We start from the raw sequence: 17,755 nt of genomic DNA on the forward strand, positions 1-17,755 counted from the left end.
TCTACTGGCGTCGTCAAAATACGTCCGGCGTCGCCACTTCTGGTCAAACCGGAAGTAGTCGAAAAACACATTTTTTTGCCGTTCTAGACAAGTTTTTGGGTTACATATGTCTCTGGGAGCATAAAAAGTAATTTTTCCGTGCGTCGTCGTCACTTCCGGTCAAACCGGAAGTTGCAAAAAATGGCTTATTTTGAAGGTTTTGATGCAAAATTGAAATTATAAAGTCACTGGAGACTACTTAGCTCATTGCTTTCTTTTGTTCCGTCACTTCCGGTCAAAACCGGACGGAAGACCTACTCGTTGCTTTGCAACGAGCTTTGCTCTAGTTCTTATTATTATTCTTTTTTTTGACAAAATTTTGTACAGGCGATTTCTCGAAAACTATTCAGCGGTTTTTCATGAAACTTTCACAAAATATGTGTCATTATATGAAGTTGTTACATCCGAAGAGAAATTTGAAAAATTTGCTTCCGGTGCCAAGTTATGGACAATTTCCTGATTTTAAAATGCAATTTTGTCGCCCCTTTTTCACGAAAATGGCTGAAGTTATGACCTGGAGACTTATTGAAGACGATAGTTTGTCACTTTGTGGTTTGCGGAATCACCTTCTTGTGCGTCGTCAGTACTTCCGGTTGTTACGAGATGCAAATTGAAAAAAATCGTATTTTCTAACTCTTTTGTTTTTCAGTATTTTTCATTTATTTTTGGTTGTTAATAGAAGTCCTTCTTATAATGCTTACTATATAATTTGTTTGAATGTTGATAAATCTAAACTCTAGATATTAGCATTCAAAAATCTGAAGCGGGTCCAAAATGGCGGCTGTCTCTGTCAACTCCGCCATTTCGCGAGTAGGGGTTTATGGAGGCAGCTGAGCGTTTGATTAAACCATTCTGACATAAGGAAACATGAAATGTAAAAAACTACTTCGACTCTCACGTAGTAGTGAAATGGTTGGAGGAGTTATCTCCCGTTATTTGTTTATATTATAATAGATAATCAATGTAAATATTGTAATTAATTGGTCAATTGACTAAAGAATTATACAAGTATCATTGATAAATGATGTTCTGTTAGAAAATAATAATTGTGTTGCCAAAAGAAAGGCAATCTGTTTTATTTTATCAATATGATATCTGATAACTTATGATCATTGATTAAGTTGAGGTACAAGGGGGCAGTACAGCCAACTGGCTTGTGCCTTCACTTTGGTACAGTATCAATCAAATAGGATTGTGCAAAGTTGCCGTAGTCAGTGACTAGTTAAAATGAAGCTTTGTGACATTAGCTATAGGTTTGTCATTAGGACGGAGAAGCTCTTACAAAGTTTAATCATACTGTGTAAGTATATTGTAGCCACTTGGCTAGAGTTATATAGGCAACTTGGTAAGCAGTTATATACCAGGCAGATGTTAAAGGCTAAATCAAGAGGTACCATGCAGATAGATGTTGACTTATATAGTCAGTTGTACGAGTATAGTGAGGCAATTATCATATGGCACCAGGCAGGTGCCGGTATTAACTGAAGATATATAAGTGTTCAAAGCACTTAGGTCAATTGATTTAAAGACACCAGGCAGGTGTCATATTATTATCTGTAAATATTGCATTCAATCATATCCCCAGTAAAACTCGGTAATCCGAGCACGGACCTACTGACCGATCAGGTCCGACACGTTACAGTAGTAAGTTGCAATTGAGTGTCAATCTCAAAATTTAATTTCCGTTTCACTGCTTTAGTGTAACTGGGCTAGATACAATATGTAATGTGTATAATGTGTTACATATACTTTCTTAACGTCGAAATAAAATAAAGGCGCTAAGAATGTTTTATTTTTAAAATTTAATTGAAGCTATGATACCTATTTAATAGATCAGTCCAAAGAAAAGGCGCGAATATTTACTCGTGGCGTTTGGCGCGAAATTATGAATGCTTTTTATAATTCTTAGACAGGTGAACTGTTGCAAAAGTATACACAAGTATGTTAAGAGCAGTACTCCCAATAGCTTAATGGTTAGCGCGTTGAGGATAAAAAAGTAAAAAAAAAAAAAAAAGCGCATTCACGTTGGCAACATGGGCTCAATCCTCCTTGTGACCAAAATTTTGAATCTCTTTTCAGCTCGATTTTACGTGGGTTTCTTTTCCTAAAACGGACGGAAGACCTCTCGTTGCTCGCAACGAGATCGTATCTAGTTATTATTATTATTATTCTTTTTTTTGACAAAATTTTGTGCAGGCGATTTCTCGAAAACTATTCAGCGGTTTTTCATGAAACTTTCACCAAATATGTGTCATTATATGAAGTTGTTACATCCAAAGAGAAATTTGGAAAATTCTCTTCTGGTGCCAAGTTATGGACAATTTTCTGATTTTAAAATGCGATTTTGTCGCCCCTTTTTTTTCGAAAATGGCTAGGTATATGATATGGAGACTTATTGGAGATGATAGATCATGACTTTCTGGTTTGCAGAATCACCTTTTCCTGTGTCGTCAGTACTTCCGGTCGTTACGAGATGCAAATTAAAAATAATCTATTTTCTAACTTTTTTGTTTTTCAATATTTTTCATTTATTTTTGGTATGTTAATAGAAACCCTTCTTATGATGCTTACTTTATAATTTGTTTGAATATTCATTAATCCAAACTCCAGATAAAAGCATTCAAAAATCTGAAGCGGGTCCAAAATGGCGGCTGTCTCCGGTATTTCGCAATCGGGGTTTACGGAGGCAGCTGAGCGTTTGCTTGAACGAAGGTATCATAAGGATAAATGAAATGTAAAGGAATTCTTGGATTGACACGACGTAGTTACGTCGCAATTCTGTTTCAAACTAACGTATCTTCTATAATGGGTTTTGGCTGGATCTCAAAGTAAAAAAAAAGAAGAGACATAATAATATTATGCAAATGAAATTCGATGTTTAATATCTTGTGCACGACGGAAAAACAGATCTTAAATCATAGTTATAAGTAATACTCTCTCAGAAAGAATATCAATGAAATTGTAAGTATAAAACTTAACCAATGTCTTTCCGATGCACATTCGTGTCATATTAAACTAATAGAAAAGACAAAAATAAGAGAACCATTTTTTGACAGATCGTTTAATGGAGTTTATATCAGCATTCTTGTCTCAAAGAGCTGATTCAAGTTATTGAGCATAAATGGTATCCAATTCCCTGACCGTCGTAAGGCGAGCATTTTTTTCGGCGAAACAGTTCAACCTTTTCATGAAAGTTTAACTAATCGGGAGAGTTCACTTTGGGGATAAACAGGGAATTTTTAAAAAGTTAAAAATCCATAACTGTTTCACCGCTTTAGTGTCACTTGCTTACAAACGATATGGAATTTGTAAAATGTGTTTAATATACCGGGTACTTTCTAATCCTCGAATTTTAGGCTATAAGAACACATTTTTTATTTCATTGAAGCTATCACACCTATTTAATAGAACATTCCAAAGAAAAGGCGCTATGATTAACTTGTAGCGTTTGGCGCGAAATTATGAATAGTGACTCGCCTTTCATAATTCTAAGACAAAAAGCACTGTTATACAGAGGTATATACAAGAACATTCAGAGCAGAGGTCCCAATACTGTAATGTTTAGCTCGTTGGATTTTCATGCTGGCAACTCAATCCCTCTTGTGTGCAATTTTTGTTTACTTTTTTCGGTCGATTTTACGCTTTCTTGCCGGAATCGGATGGAAGACCTCTCGTTGCTCGCAACGAGTTTCTCATCTAGTTATTATTCTTTTTTTGACCAAAATTTTGTGCAGGCGATTTCTCGAGAACTATTCAGCCGTTTTCAATGAAATTTTTAGGAATTATGCGTCATTATATGAATTTTATATAAAATTCCGCTTTTTGGAAAATTCGCTTCCGGTGCCAAGTTATGGATAATTTCCTGATTTTAAAATGCAATTTTGTCACCCCTTTTTATCGAAAATGACGAAAGATATGACCTGGAGACTTATTGGAGACAATAGTTCGTGACTTTCTGGTTTGCAGAATCACCTTTTCGTGCGTCGTCAATACTTCCGCTCATTACGATATGCAAATTTAAAAAATAGTATTTTCTAACTTTTTTTGTTTTTTAATATTTTTCATTCATTTTTGGTATGTTAATAGAAACCTTTCTTATAATGCTCACCATATAATTTGTTTGAATATTGGTAAATAGATACTCTAGATATTAGCATTTAAAAATCTGAAGTGGGTCCAAGATGGCGGCTGTCTCTGTTAACTCCGACATTTCGCAATAGAGGTTTACGGAGTCAACCGAGCGTTTGCTTGAACGAAAGTAACACAAGGAAAAATGAAATGTAAAGGTATACTTGGGTTGTCACGTCGTAGTTACGTTGCATTTGTGTGTCGAACTATGTTCTTCTTAAGCATCTTCTATAATTGGTTTTGTCTGGTTCTCAAAGTAGAAAAAGAAAAGACTAAATGTGAAAATGAAATTAGATACCTTATATCGGTACCTTCTGATTTGCAACACGTGAAAACAGATCTTAAATCATAGTTATAAGTAATAGTTTTTCTAGAAACAATATCAATGAATATAGTATGTATAAAAATTACAATTTGTTTTCCCATGCACACTTGTCATATGAAAATAATAGAAAAGACAAAATAAGATAACAATTTTTTAAAAGATCGCTAAATGAAGTTTATATTAACATTCTTGTCTCAAAGATCTGATTCAAGTTATTGAGCATAAATGGTATCCGATTCCTTGACTGTCTTCGTGCGACACATGTTTTTCGGCAAAACATTTCAATCTTTTCATGAAAGCTTAGCTAATCGGGATAGTTCACTTAGGGGAAAAACAGGAAATTTTAAAAAGTTAAAAATTCATAACTGTTTCACTGCTTTGGTGTTACTTGCTCATATACAATATGAAAATTGTAAAATGTGTTAATTATACTGTAATTATACTGTCTTCTGATAATTTAGCTATAAGAACGTTCTTTTTTCTTTCCATTGAAGCTATCACACCTATTTAATGGAACATTCCAAAGAAAAGGTGCAAAGATTTACTCGTGGCGTTTGACGCAAAATTATGAATAGTAATTCGCCTTTCATTATTCTGAGACAGATGTACTGTTGCAGAAGTATATACAAATACATTTAGAGCTGTGGTCCCAATAGCGTAATAGTAAGCGCATTGTATTTTCACGCTGGCAATTCGGGCTTAATCCCCTTTGTTTCCATAAGAAGTTTGATCACTTTTTTCAGCTCGATTTTACGGGTTTTTTTTTCAGAATCAGACGGAAGACCTCTCGTTGCTCGCAACGAGTTTCTTTTCTAGTTATTCTTTTTATTGCTGTGGTAAAGTTTCAATTCCCAACTGCTTAAGAACTTTTCTTTTCCTTTGCTATAAGTACAAACCAGTAGAGCTTCAGTCTCGACAGAGACTTCTGGTTGATAGAGTTATGCCCCTTGGACTTGGAAAAATTCCAATTTGGGTGAGGGGGAGGGGGGCTAAGTGTTTTTCAAACATCTCTTGTTTTTTTGTTTTTTTTTTATGTGGGACAAGATCTAGATCAGTGTTACACAGAAAAAAGCATGCAGACCTCACAATTACACTAATTTTGAACCTTGATAAGATTACAAATTTGTTTGTTTCACAGAATACTTACAGGCAACTGTCCCACTAAAAAACCATACCAGTGAAACAATTCCCTCAGAGTTGGTTACATTGCTGCCTTATCTTAACACCACCCCCTAATATTATTTAACAGGAAATGGTTGTAGCAAAACTGCTCCTTAATTTTAGTAAACGGGCCGGGCCTATCTATATTTTTTAAGGAAAATTTCATTTCAAATCAACCTCAAGTGGTGGTTTATAAAGCACCCCCTAAATACAGTCAGCTGATCCAGTTAAGTTCTGCTCAATACCCTTACAACAGAGTTGGAGGTTTATAAGGCCACAATTAAAATATTGTTGGTTTGGCATTGCCGACTCAGCTTTAATACATTTGGGTCAGTAGGTATAGGGAAAATTTTTTTTTTTCAATTTCAGAAATGTTTTTAGTTTTCGGGCATCATGGGTTTCCGATTGTTTAACAACAACAACAGTCCGAATTAATTTCAAGTTGTTATTCATTTTCAAACCAATATTATTTTAAAACTTTTAATATACATGGTATAAAAAATCATCGATATTGAATTGGCATAAAGTTCTTTTCACATGCACGAATCCAAGCATGGCCGCTAGATTCATCTAGCAAATTGGACAGAACATTGTACCTTGAAATTTCTAATTCAAACTGGTATAACTGATTTGTCAGTATGTTTTTGACACTACACACATTATTGCAGAGAGTCATGCCATCAACTTCTGTTATACAAAGTTTAACCGCTTTCGACAGCCATGCTTGGATTTTTGATACACATATTGAACATCATATAGACGCTTTTAAATGAAGACTGTTCGATCAATCAAGCGTTAACATGATTCTTTCCCATTTTGTATATTATTCAAACGTACAGACACCTAAATCTGGATATGTAGAACGAAAAAAAATTACGATCTGTATCAGCTGAAAAAAATTCTTTGGACCGCACCGATTTACCTGAGTCAGAAGGCAATGCCAAACAAAGCTAATTAGCTCTACTGGTCAGAGACCAGAAGAGCTTATGCGATAGTAATGCGTCCGGCGTCCGTCCGTCTGTCTGTCTGTCTGTCTGTCTGTCCGTCTGTCTGTCCATCTGTCTGTAAACAATTTTTCAAAACGCTACTCCTCCTACAGTTTTGGTCTGATTTCAATATAACTTGGCATACAAGTAGACTACACTAAAATACATAGAATAGTGCATCGGTTTTTAATTTCGATGAACGGTGTTGCCATGGTTACTAAAAATAGAATTTTCTATGAAATTCCTTTAAAATGCTACTCCTTCTACAGTTTTGGTCTGATTTCAATATAACTTGGCACACAAGTAGACTACAGTAAGATACATAGAATAATGCATCAGTTTTTGATTTCAATGAACGGTGTTGCCATGGTTACTAAAAATGGAATTTTCTGTGAAATTCCTTTAAAATGCTACTCCTTCTACAGCTTTGGTCTGATTTCAATATAACTTGGCACACAAGTAGACTACACTATGATACACTGAATAGTGTATCGGTTTTTAATTGTGGTGAACGGTGTTGCCATTGTTACTAAAAATAGAATTTTCTGTGAAATTCCTTTGAAACGCTACTCCTTCTACATTTTTTGTCTGATTTCAATATAACTTGGCACACAAGTAGACTACACTAAGATACATAGAATAGTGCATCGGTTTTTGATTTCAATGAATGGTGTTGCCATGGTTACTAAAAATATAATTTTCTGTGAAATTCCTTTCAAACGCTACTCCTTCTACAGTTTTTGTCTGATTTCAATATAACTTGGCACACAAGTAGACTACACTAAGATACATAGATTCTGTGCATCGGTTTTTGATTTCAATGAACGGTGTTGCCATGGTTACTAAAAATAGAATTTTCTGTGAAATTCCTTTAAAACGCTACTCCTCCTACAGTTTTGGTCTGATTTCAATATAACTTGGCACACAAGTAGACTACACTAAGATACATAGAATAGTGCATCGGTTTTTGATTTCAATGAACGGTGTTGCCATGGTTACTAAAAATAGAATTTTCTGTGAAATTCCTTTAAAACGCTACTCCTCCTACAGTTTTGGTCTGATTTCAATATAACTTGGCACACAAGTAGACTACACTAAGATACATAGAATAGTGCATCGGTTTTTGATTTCAATGAACAGTGTTGCCATGGTTACTAAAAATAGAATTTTCTGTGAAATTCCTTTAAAATGCTAAGTACAAACCAGTAGAGCTACAGTCTCGACAGAGACTTCTGGTTTTATTTTTGGCCTAATATAGTAATAGCATGGTTAATTGTGTGTGTGCATTTATGTATATATGTGTGTGTATGTGTTAGTTTGTCCTTGTGCAAAATGGAGGTGACATGATTTGTATTGGGATCAATGTTGAATGCTGCACCTTCTTTGATTTTTAGATGTGCTCTGTTGTAAAAGGATGCCCTGCTTTGCAGTGCCCTTGTTTCTTTTTTAATCCAAAAATGTTTTTTAGCTCTACTGGTCAGAGACCAGAAGAGCTTATGCGATAGTAATGCGTCCGGCGTCCGTCCGTCTGTCTGTCTAGTTGTCTGTCTGTCCGTCTGTCTGTAAACAATTTTTCAAAATGCTACTCCTCCTACAATTTTAGTCTGATTTCAATTTAACTTGGCACACAAGTAGACTACACTAAGATACATAAAATAGTGCATCGGTTTTTGATTTCGATAAACGGTGTTGCCATGGTTACTAAAAATAGAATTTTCTGAGAAATTCCTTTAAAACGCTACTCCTTCTACAGTTTTGTTCTGATTTCAATATAACTTGGCACACAAGTAGACTACACTAAGATACATAAAATAGTGCATCGGTTTTTGATTTCGCTGAACGATGTTGCCATGGTTACTAAAAATAGAATTTTCTGAGAAATTCCTTTAAAACGCTACTCCTTCTACAGTTTTGGTCTGATTTCAATATTACTTGGCACACAAGTAGACTACACTAAGATACATAAAATAGTGCATTGGTTTTTGATTTCGATGAGTGGTGATGCCATGGTTACTAAAAATAGAATTTTCTGTGGAATTTCTTTAAAACGCTACTCCTTCTACAGTTTTGGTCTGATTTCAGTATTACTTGGCACACAAGTAGACTACACTAAGATACATGAAATGGTGCATCGGTTTTTGATTTCGCTGAACGATGTTGCCATGGTTACTAAAAATAGAATTTTCTGTGAAATTCCTTTAAAATGCTACTCCTTCTACAGTTTTAGTCTCATTTCAATATCACTTGGCACACTAGTAGACTACACTAAGATACATAAAATAATGCATCGGTTTTTGATTTTGATGAACGATGTTGCCATGGTTACTAAAAATAGAATTTTCTGTGAAATTCCTTTAAAACGCTACTCCTTTTACAGTTTTAGTCTGATTTCAATATAACTTGGCACACAAGTAGACTACACTAAGATACATAAAATAGAGCATCGGTTTTTGATTTCGATGAACGATATTGCCATGGTTACTAAAAATAGAATTTTCTGTGAAATTTTTTTAAAACGCTACTCCTTCTACAGTTTTAGTCTCATTTCAATATCACTTGGCACACAAGTAGACTACACTAAGATACATGAAATAGTGCATCGGTTTTTGATTTCAGTGAGCAGTGTTGCAATGGTTACTAAAAATAGAATTTTTAGAGAAATTCCTTTAAAACGCTACTCCTTCTACAGTTTTGGTCTGATTTCATTATCACTTGGCACACAAGTAAACTACACCAATTTACATTTAATAGTGCATCGGTTTTTTATTTCAATGAACGGTGTAGCCATGGTTACTAAAAGTAGAATTTTTTGTGGAATTCCTTTAAGGTAGGTCGCGGGTTTGCTGCTTAAAAATTCTTACGAGAAAACATATCCTGAAAATTTGATAAAATGTTCCTGAGAATTTAAAGCGTATCATCTGCAATTTTTTTTAAATTTGCCTAAGTATTTTTAATGTTATAGTACTGTAAACGCGGTATAGTTTTTAATCCTTTTTGACGCTTTTACCATTGAAATATATGGGAAAATGACGTTTTTAAGCCAATTTCTGAAAATAGTTTCTTTTAAAAAGGTTGGATAACTTTTTAAAGACGTAGATGAATTATTCAGGAATTTCAAAATGTCAAGATGAGGTAAAAACAAAACCATTAAAATTAAAAAAGCAATATGTCTTCTCGCTAGATTTTTTGCTAAGTAATTTCAAAGTTTTCTTTTAAAATACTAAAATGTGGCGTTTATGACGTTATTAATATCTACAACGTCATATCTTGATCGTAGTCACGTTTACAGTACGAGTATAAATATATTGACCTATAGAATATGCAAGAATTAAAAGGTGATATCGATACCAAATTTAATTTTATTCATCATTTAATTCATTGCGGAGACATATTAGGATGACCAGCAACTTATTTTCACTAGTATTGTGAAATTCATATTGTGATCACAAAGTCAGAATGAAAGGTATAAATAATCCTCGTGCAGCGACATTAACATGCAGCGACAATGTTGACCGCGAGTGAAAAAATATAAGTACCTGTATTTTTAGGAAATGCACGGTCAATAGGATTTCAGACATAAAACAAAAATTTGATCACTTTATTTGAAAACGGTACGGAAAACATCCCTATAATGAGGAAATAAGTGGGCGGGGGGGGGGGGGGGTTTACCTTCAATGTTCTTTCTATATTCGTCGCAAGCTATAGTACATGGCTCTAAATCTCAAGCTTTTTTTAATTTCGAATTTTCTGAATTAAATTTCAATACGCAAAAAGTAAAACACTTCCATTTAGCTTTTACACGTTGAGTTTTTGTCATAAAAAATATATAGAAAAAAAAATCATACTTGTAAATTGTTTTCAGTGTTTGTAAGTCTTAAAATCCAAGTTTTTGAATTAATTTGGTTTTTAAATGCATTTCACAATTTACCCGGTATTAGTAAGCAAAACAAGGCGAGTGCACGAGATTTAAATACATAACAACCAACCAATATTAATAATGATAATTAAAAAAAAACACAGGAAAATACTTGTAATTAAATACAAATGTATAACTCGTTTTTAGTGATGAGGATTAATTTTACATCCTGAAAGGTATACGCATATTTTCGCCCCGGCTTTGATTTGAAGTCAAGTTACCCTGAGTCTCAAATAACGTGCGCACATACAATCCCTCATGTTTCTCGCTAAGCAATTTTTTTTATTCATGAAAACTTTCTTTCTGCCATAACTTTTACGCTGATTTATTCTGATTGACTTTAAGCAGTTTAGTTACACTTCAAATATAATTTATTGCTTTCACTTGGTATTGTATTTAATCAGTCCTAAGACATTACATATTATCACACCAGCATTCAGACTGAAATTTAATTATAAAACATGTACGAGGTTTACGTACAAAAGCATGCACTTTGTGTTAAATCTACTTTTAAATTCGTACAGACTTGAAGTCATTTGCAGAGAATTAAACGGGAAACAACGTGACGTTGCCTTTGTGACGTAACTGACATCATAATCAAATGTGCACAAAACAACCGCTCGAATCGTCAAAATTGTGTACCAAAATTGATGACAAAAGCAAACCCGCGACCTACCTTAAAATGCTACTCCTTCTACAGTTTTGGTCTGATTTCAGCGTAACTTATCACACAAGTAGACTACACTAAGATACATAATTCTGTGCATCGGTTTTTGATCAGTACAAACCAGTAGAGCTACAGTCTCGACAGAGACTTCTGGTTTTTTAAGTTTTCTTTAGGTCCTTCAGACCATAAATCTTACTCAGCAACCAATGACATAAGTTTGTTAAAACTTAAGTTTTTAAAAAAATTTTAAAAAGCAATCAAATTCAAGGAATTGTGGTCCTCTACTTTCGTTGTCTTTGTGGTTGAGATGTCATTTTTTATGATATGTTGTGTGTAATATGAACACCCTATCATATGCCATTTATTTAGAAATCATCACTGAACTTCAAGGTCAAGGTCAAAGGGTTAGAGTTCTTGGTATCCAATGAAAAGTCTTCTCACAACGATTACATATGTGAAGTATGAAAGCCCTAGCCCTTACCATTCAAAAGTTATGGTCAAGGTTAAAGTTTTTTCATAAGTACAAAAAAATCTCCAAGGTCAAGGTAAAAAGGTCAAGGTTGTTGATATCAAATGAAAGGTGACACCACAAAAAATACATAAGTGAAATATGAAAGTCCTAGTATCTACTGTTCAAAAGTTGTGGCCAAGGTCAAAGTTTATAAAAGTAGGTCAAACTCCAAGGTCAAGGTCAAAGGGTCAACATTCTTGGTATCCAATGAAAGGTCTTCTCACAAGAATTACATATATGAAGTATGAAAGCCCTAGCCCATACCGTTTAAAAGTTATGGTCAAGGTAAAAATTTTTTTTTCATAAGTACGGAAATCTCCAAGGTCAAGGTCAAAAAGTCAAAGTTGTTGGTATCCAATGAAAGGCCTTGTCACAAAGAATATATATGTGAAATATGGAAGTCCTATAGTTTCTACCAATCAAAAGTTATGGCCAAAGTAAAAGTTTGGAATATTTGTGTAAAAGTGGGTCAATTCCAAGGTCAAAAAGGTAAAATTTGGTGGAACCCAAAGAAAGGTCTTATCACAAGGAATACACATGTGAAACATGAAAGTCATAGCTCTACTAAATCAAAAGTTATGGGTAAGGTTAAAGTTTTTGTGACGGACAGACAGACGGATGGACAGACGAATGAGATTTAATGTCCCCTCGCTTTCGCGGGGGACAATAATAAATTAAACAAAGAAGGTTTTCTCTCAGCGAGAGGCTAATAATAGTAACATATTTACTTTAGTTAATATTTCATGATTTCATTTAGAGTATATCTGATGTGGTACTCCAATAATTCTCCTCATGACATGATAAAGAATCCTTTAGCATGCAAGTCACAGATCAAGAAGAAAATATATAATCGAAGGAAATGACTCCAAGACACCATAGTGCTAGCTGTTAGAAGATCATGAGGATTAATTAGTGACATTTCAAATGGAAGAAGTTTGTCTCGGCATCTGCCATGGCTTATGACCGAGTCAGTCTGGATTCAACATAAACAAATGTCTCTTTGAATTATGTTTAATAAGATTATATCATTGATTGTAAAAGCTTTATAAATGTTTATGTATGAAACACAATTCCAAAGCAAATGGTACTGTATGATAGTACGTACAGTATGTATAAATTAATCTTTTAAAAAGATTGAATTTTAAGAAGTGTGCATCTTTTGTTTTTAGGTTAATGTAATTCTGTCTGTACGCTCTTGATGATTAAAGGTATAACCATGCAGAAATGAGATTAAGAATTTGATTGTAGTTTTTAGCTCTACTGGTCAGAGACCAGAAGAGCTTATGCGATAGTGATGCGTCCGGCGTCCGTCCGTCTGTCTGTAAACAATTTTTCAAAACGCTACTCTTCCTACAATTTTAGTCTGATTTCAGTATTACTTGGCACACAAGTAGACTACACTAAGATACGTAGAATAGTGCATCGGTTTTTAATTTCTATGAACGGTGTTGCCATGGTGACTAAAAATAGAATTTTCTGTGAAATTCCTTTAAAACGCTACTCCTTCTACAGTTTTGGTCTGATTACAGTATAACTTGGCACACATGTAGACTACACTAAGATACATAGAATAGTGCATTGGTTTTTGATTTCGATGAACGGTGTTGCCATGGTTACTAAAAATAAAATTTTCTGTGAAATTCCTTTAAAATGCTACTCATTCTACAGTTTTGGTCTGATTTCAATTTAACTTGGCACACAAGTAGACTACACTAAGATACATAGAATAGTGCATCGGTTTTTGATTTCGATGAACTGTGTTACCATGGTTACTAAAAATAGAATTTTCTGTGAAATTCTTTTAAAACGCTACTCCTTCTACAGTTTTAGTTTGATTTCAAAATAAGTTGGCACACAAGTAGACTACACAAAGATGCATAAAATAGTGCAATGGTTTTTGATAAGTACAAACCAGTAGAGCTACAGTCTTGACAGAGACTTCTGGTTTCTTAAATTTGATTTAGAAGAGGAAGAGGCCTGGGGCCTATTTTTTCGCTTCTGGTTCATACTAGAAAGATTGTTCAGTACATGTTTAGCACAGCATTAGTTTGGTCTTATAATGGACCCCTTGCCCATTATCCACTTGAGTTATTTGTGTGATTTTAAAGAAAGTTTTGTATGAGACATCTGCTTAAAGAAGATGATTAACATGTCCTAGCACTAGATAGCCTGTCTCACAAAATTTCTTATTTATAAAGTCAGCTTAATTTAAGTATGGAAGAGAGAATAAGCAGATTAGGACAATGCTAATGTTTGGTCAAATGGCAAACGGAAAAAAAATCTTTTCCTGTGGGAATTTTAATATTGAACCACAAAACAAAAAGTTTAGTATTTATTAAATTTTCTATTTTCCTTGTGATACTACTAGTTAACTATTTCCAGTTTGTTGTTATTCATACTGTATATGTATTTCTACGATGTTTTGCTCCCCTGTGCTGAAAGCTCAAGTGAGCTTTTCTGATCGCCCATTGTCCATTCATCTGTAAGTTTAAAAAGAGTCCCTTGGTAAAAGAAGTTATAAATTGTGAAAATGAAGGGCCAAATACCCCCCCCCCCCTTCTAAGGGAGATAAACAAGAAAATGCAAAAAATGGAAAGGGTCATTAAAAATAAAATTTTCTAAACAACTTGACCAGATAAGCTCAAACTTAATTAAGTGGAAGCTTTCTGAGGAAATGCAAATCCTATATTTTTACCTTACACCATATTTTTTAAAATTGTTAAAACTGCATGTTATTTAATGCACAAAAGAGGTCTGTTTGTGTGTTTATCCATCTGTAACAAGTTTCTGTCACAGTTTTCTCAGCAACTGCTCCTCAAAAATGCTGGAAATTTTAACATTGTCTTTGTTTATGGCATGTAAGGTATTTTTTTAGGGGTAGGGGCATGTAGGGGTATTACTCGTGAGCTTCATGGACCATATGGTCTTTTGTATTGTATATTGATTGTTTGTATTAAAAGGCTACTGAATACAAACATTTTAAATATCATGAAAGAACAAAATAAATATTTTACTTTCATGCCCTAACCCCTCCAAAAAAAATGGACTAAAAATAATCAAAGTACTGAGCAGTACTGAAAGACAAAAAATCTTTTATTTCTCTGACATTTTAACAATTGACAACACGTCTTGCAGATTTTTAAAATACAGTCAAACATGTTCTTTTAAAATTGTCATAAATAATATATGAACTGTTAACTAACCATTAGATATAACTGTTTAAAAATTCGCCATACCCTCAAAGAAAAGTTATGGGTGTCGGATGGAGTGCAAGTGATAACATCAGATTCGTTGGTTTTGGCTGTAATTTCCTCAACCACCACACTCCATTCGCTGATCAGATAACATCATAATAGAATAATCACCAGTCTGATCAGTTCATAAAAACTGTCATACATGTACTACTGTCCTTAAAACATTTATATTCTGTTTTGAAAAACCTAAAATGTTTCACATGGCCGTCATACTTATTTCATCTCTGACTATAAAACGCTTGCAGGGTTTTTTTTTTTTTGAGGGTCAATAGTGGAAGCGTTTACATGATTCTGATCACAACTAAGTAAAATTCAAACTAGAGGTACTGTGAGCAATGAGCTCACTAAATGATACCCCCCGCCTCCCATAATGTCGATGTGTTGCTTTATATTGTTTTACGGTAATGTGTAAAGAGGAATAACTCCTCCTATCAATGTTATCCAGAAGCTTCTATTATGTGACGTCATAGGTAAACAAAAAATGGCAATGTCCATGTTTTGCTCTGGGAAACCTAAAATACGTGTCGAATAAAAAAGTAAAATAGGAGGTGCACGATGGCAATATGTAATAAAGATTCTGTGAAAGTTTCATTAAATTTTACTCAGTAGTATAAGAGGAGTTGTGGATAAGAGATAAAGCGTAACAGACGGACGGACGGACGTACAGATGGACGGACGGACGGAAATCCCGATTACTATATACCTCCCGCTTTTCAAGCGGGGGGTATAACAATGTACGGTCATTTCCGGATTTTTTTCATATGATTGAAGTAAAGTTCGATCGGCGATTATAAAAAAAGGATTGAATGGAATTTTTATTTTTTTTCCAAAACTTAGAAAAATGGGGTCGGCGGATCCGTAAAACAACCAATAAAAAAAATTTGGCCCAAAGGTGATTTTTTAAAATCAAGCTTAGATAACAACTTAATTTTGTTAAGCAACACACTTAAAACAAAAGTGTTAATAATATATATATCCTCACGTTTTTCATTTACTTTGGACTAGAAAATTCAAAAATTGCTAAGAATAGAAACCTTTTTGAATTGTCCGAATTTCATTTGGTCCGAATTAATATTTTCCAGAAGTAAACAATGAATGATGCGTATGCAGTCGAAATACTATGCAGGAGAGTACTTTGTTTACAAGTGTGATTTACAATTAATATTTTCAGTTTTAGATTTTCAAAACGTTTCATTAATTTGAGTAAAAAAAATTCATATCACTTTCTTAAGTTTGAAAGAGAATGGTTGTATTTTGATCAAAACAATTTCTGCACTCTTTCTCAAGCTTAGATTTAATTCGTTTGTTCTCCCCACGGCTTCCGTATTGAGGCCTCGACTGACAGTAAACTAATAGACGGGGTCGGGTTTATATCATTGAATTTGAAGTTTTGTTGTTAATTTATTGAATTAAAGCGTGATTTTGTGACAGTGTGAAACATGAGTGACAACATGAAAAAAATCTGTCCCTTTTGTTACATTAACTGTAAAAAAAATTTTAAAATGTACTACAAAGCATTGGTTATCCTAGTTGTAAGTCACATCAAAGGAGTAGAGTTTGCTGAAAAATTACAAGAATGTACGTGATATCAAGAATTGGAGAACAATTAATTCCAACGTACAGATTTTTACTCTGTTCTTTATTATTTTTTTTTTCCTCCCAAAGGTAACTTTTTGTAAAGAAATGGTTTTGGATCTTTGCTATATCTAGAAATCAAGAATTCTTTATAATCTGAGATTCTTTATAAGCAGGTTTAGCTGTATATCATAGTAAACAGAAAACTATGAGAAACCCATGAGAGGTGATAAAAGATTTTATATGAAATGAAGTTCAGTTTGTTAGTCCCTGAAGAAACATTTAGAGATGGCACTCGGATAGATTTGCAATATCAAATGTTTTCAATGTCAAATGTGTTTGATAAGTTACAGTCATATATATGGCAGACTAGAGGAGTCTTCAGCTCTAGCATATGTCAACATGCAATTTGATTTCTTCCATTGATTTTATTTCGGGAAAAATAGTTTAATGGATGGGGAGCCCGAGGGAAGGGGGTAAGGTAACTATGTTCAGCTAGAAAAAAGGACAGGACAGTTTTTATTATCCTTATTATATTCATGTATCTTAGTAGAATTCAAGCAATTTATATTAATATAATTGATATTTATGATTGGTTTGATATTTCCTTCCGATTTTTTATCCTGTGCACTATGATTGTTATCTTTCCAGAATATAAATTTATCAATTGCAACGCCTTTGGATCAGCTGGCCCTATGCAGTCCCAGTGTGACTCGGTTTATAAATCCACCAAAACAGATGTCAAGATTGTGGACAGCGGGTCTCTTCATGGAATACAAATGTGGACTGTTCCTGAAAATGGCACCTATGAGTAAGCTGTATTTTTAGCTCACATGAGTCAAAGGCTCAAGTGAGCTTTTCTGATCAAAATTTGTCCATTTTCTTTCATCGCTGTTGTTGTCATAGTCTTCATAAACTTTTCACATTTTCATCTTCTTCTCAAGAACCACTTGGCCAATTTCAACCAGACTTGTCAAAGTATCCTTGGGTGAAGGGGATTCAAGTTTGTTCAAATGAAGGGCCAAACCCTCTTCCAAGGGGAGATAATTATGAATTGATGAAAAATTAATGGCATCTTTTAAAAATCTTCTCAAGAACCATTAGGCATGGAAATATGAAACTTATGTGGAAGCATCCTCAGGAAGTGTAGATTTAATTTTGTTTTTGTTTTTTTGGTCTTTTCATTTATGGAA

General features: G+C 34.0%; 1 protein-coding gene across 1 annotated transcript in view; it reads left to right on the forward strand.

Annotated features, from left to right (window-relative positions):
- LOC134279188 (MAM and LDL-receptor class A domain-containing protein 1-like) overlaps window positions 1-17,377 on the forward strand; it is a 96,968-nt gene extending 79,591 nt beyond the window's left edge. The window contains exon 10 of the mRNA XM_062761539.1: window positions 17,214-17,377. Within this exon, the coding sequence (XP_062617523.1) occupies window positions 17,214-17,377 (164 nt within the window). The remainder of the gene's footprint in view (window positions 1-17,213) is intronic.
- The last annotated feature ends 378 nt before the right edge of the window (window positions 17,378-17,755 follow it).

This window comes from Saccostrea cucullata, unplaced genomic scaffold, assembly GCF_032062105.1.
Source record: "Saccostrea cucullata isolate Sc308-1 unplaced genomic scaffold, CSIRO_AGI_Scuc_v1 ctg229, whole genome shotgun sequence".
Taxonomy (NCBI): domain Eukaryota; kingdom Metazoa; phylum Mollusca; class Bivalvia; order Ostreida; family Ostreidae; genus Saccostrea; species Saccostrea cuccullata.